The sequence below is a fragment of the Corvus brachyrhynchos genome, unplaced genomic scaffold (assembly GCF_000691975.1).
Source record: "Corvus brachyrhynchos isolate BGI_N302 unplaced genomic scaffold, ASM69197v1 scaffold44, whole genome shotgun sequence".
Classification (NCBI taxonomy): Eukaryota; Metazoa; Chordata; class Aves; order Passeriformes; family Corvidae; genus Corvus; species Corvus brachyrhynchos.
Window position 1 is genome coordinate 742,251 of NW_008238359.1, and position 3,130 is coordinate 745,380.

At 45.7% G+C, this 3,130-nt stretch overlaps 1 protein-coding gene across 1 annotated transcript in view; it reads left to right on the top strand.

Moving 5' to 3' along the window:
* Positions 1-1,490, top strand: part of LOC103616669 (homeobox protein NANOG) — a 6,635-nt gene extending 5,145 nt beyond the window's left edge. Inside the window, exon 4 of the mRNA XM_008634885.2 lies at positions 197-1,490. Coding sequence (XP_008633107.1) covers positions 197-559 — 363 coding nt within the window. The 3' untranslated portion in view covers positions 560-1,490. The remainder of the gene's footprint in view (positions 1-196) is intronic.
* Positions 1,491-3,130: the final 1,640 nt, after the last annotated feature.

Sequence of the window (3,130 nt, forward strand, 5' to 3'; positions counted from 1 at the left end):
CCTATGTATATATAAATATATATGATTGTGCATCCACCCCTGAGCTATGGGAATGGACATAGTTCTTGCCCTTCATGCCACTGCTGCTGGTGAGGAGACAATATGAAATGTGAAGGGCCAGAGCCCTGGTACGTGTCAGGTCTGTGGACACCGGTGGAGAAGCTATGTGTTCTGACCCGCTGCCTTTTCCTTTCAGAGTGGCTTCCAGACCAGTACCTACCTGGATGTGCACCCCAAATTCCACCAGGGCTACCCCATCACTGCAGCTGGCAACATCCAAACCATGCCTGCCCCCCGTCAGCACTATGGAGCAGGGCAGAATGCTTACACAATTGTGACCGGCGAGGATGGAGGAGTCTTTGGCAAAGGCGGGGGGACCTGCAGTGTCCAGCAGACAGTGGGCTTCATTGCCCAGCACAAAGTAGACTTTTACCACAGCTGTCCTGGCAGTGTGGAATATCCAGCCTCAAAGACAGGTGATGGCTGTAATTTTCACCACTCAGCCACAATGGGGGCTCCTTTCCCAACCACTGCCAGCCATCATCTTTATCACTCCTAAGCACTGTGGATGTGGGGTACTTGGGCAAATCTTGTTCTCATTTCTCCCTTTGTTATTTGTGTGCAGTCCACCTCAGGGACACCTTGTAGCTAGAACCTGTTTTGGCATCCAAATCTGTGCCTGCAGACACACAGCCGTGCAGATACCCGTTTGCCCCGGTACGCACACACAGCCCTTCCTTTCTGTGCCCGTACACGTGCACACACACACTCCTTCCTTGACTGGCACAGGCAAACAAGCTCCCTTATAGCAAAACCCAAGATCTGGCTACCCAGCTTGTGCCCTCAATCTTCTTAATGATGGATCTTGTAACTTGTCTTAGAGGAAGCACAGATTCCTTTGGGGATCTCATTTCTATGTATCACTGTACAGTTTATGTGTACATAACACATGAAGCCAGGGGCTGTACGGAGAGGTGCTGGTCATGTACCTTTAACTGAAGTTGGAGAAATTATTGCCATGTGCCAGTTATCCATCTGAAGTGTAGGCCATCAGTTCTGTATGTCAGCCATGAGGTGAAGTGATGACGTGTTTAATGGAGATGTGACAAGCAGCGTGCAGAAAGGCTGGTAAGATGATCTTTTAAGCCCTTCCTTCTAGTCTGTATCTTGCTGTGCCTCTCCTTGAGAAAACCTAACAGTGCATTCAATTTGGCAAATAAAAAAAAAAGTATTTTTTAAGATGCAGTATGTATTTTTCTGTATCTCTTTTTTCCCACTGCAATAGAGCATTGCAATATAAAAGCCAGATGGAACATAAATAGCTACAGCAACCACATGCCATTGTTATTTGATGCTGAAACTATAAACAGAGATTTTTCTCTTATAAGTGGATCAGCTTCATAACTCTTGGCAATGCCAGGTATCTCAAGTCAAAGAAACAGGTGAGTAACTATCACCCACCTTAAGAATTTTCCTGATCCAGCAATATTGAATATGGGGACTTTCATGGAGGTACTATAATTTCTAAACTTAAAACTATGTAACTATCTAAGCACCTAAAACCAGGTATGTGTAACAAAGTAATAATAGGCCTCCAGTTCCCAGAGTCACAGGTTTTCTATCACTCTTTTTCTGTCACTCTTGGATGATGACAATGAATTTCTCTTAATGCAATGAATTAGCTTCCATGGTTAAAAAAAATGAGCATAAAATGAAGGCAGTGATTTCTGTGGCTGGAGTAATAAGAGGCATGGTCTTCTATTGGCAAAGCCGATTTCTGTCTCTGTGCCTCACAGCTGTTTGTTCCCACTCCCTCATGCAGACACTCTGACCCTACTGTAAACTGCATGGTGTGCTGACTTTGGTTGTTTTAGTTAATCTTCTTCACACTATCTAGGATGGGGCTGTGTTTTGGTTTTGTGCTGAGAAGGGGATTGATAATACAGAGATGTTTTCATTATTGCTGAGCAGGGCTTGCACAGTGTCAAGGCCTTTTCCGCTTCTTATTATCTCCCTGACAGCGAGAAGGCTGGGGGTGCACAAGGAGTTAGGAGGAGACACAGCTGGGACAGCTGACCCCGACTGACCAAATGGATATTTCATCCCATATAATATTGGGCTCAGTGTAGAAAGCTGGGGGAAGGAAGAGGGGGACATCCAGAGTGATGGCGTTTTTCTTTCCAGGTAACCATTACATGAGATGGGGCCCTGTTGTCGTGGAGGTGGCCTGCCCATGGGAAGGGGTGAATTAATTCCTTGTTTTGCTTGTTTTGTGTGTGAGGCTTTTGCTTTACCTATTAAACAGTTTTTATTTCAACCCACGAGTTTTCTCACTTTTACTCTAATGATTCTCTCGCCCATCCCAGTGGTGGGGAGTGATCAAGTGAGTGACTGCATGGTGCTTATTTGCTGCCTGGCATTGAACCTCAAGACATGGCCAGTATGATTTGGGGCAAGATAAGGCCTTTTGGATGGTGAGTCATATAATCTTGGCACAGCCCCCACCCCTTCCCCCTACAACCAGCAAGTGGCTTACATTGGGAAAGACTGTTACTGGAACAATTGGGGGCGTGGGAACAATTAAGCCAATTGAAAAGGGGCTGGTTAACATCGGAGGGTGGACTACAAAAGCAGCACTTATCAGGACTCTCACACCATTATGAGGATATTTTTCAGTTCTTCTCGAGCCAATAATGGTGTTTACTTACCTGAATATCATCTGAAGCTTTTCCATGCCAACCCATCAAAAGGCTGCTGTAGGTGAAAAAAGTTGAGCTTGCGACTGGTTCTCACTAATAATTCTCTGGAAAAGGCATCACGTGTCATGCCCTGCTCCTTCAGAGATGATTTAGGACAAGGCAGGATTTTGCTGCAGAGGCTCGGGGACTGGCTTGCAGAAAGCTGCTGTCTGAAAGAGCATCAGTTGTGACCTCCCCGCTATTGACCTTCAGCAAAGTAGTGCTAACAAACACTACCAAATCTTGCAGTTTCCTCAGAGACACAAAATTTTTCAGAGGTCATCATTCAAAGACAGACCTTATTGCCACAGGTGGTTATGGAGATCCAAAAGCCCGCGGCAATTCCAACAGGCAAATAAGCAGCTTCCAGGAAGGGAGGTCATTGATGTCTG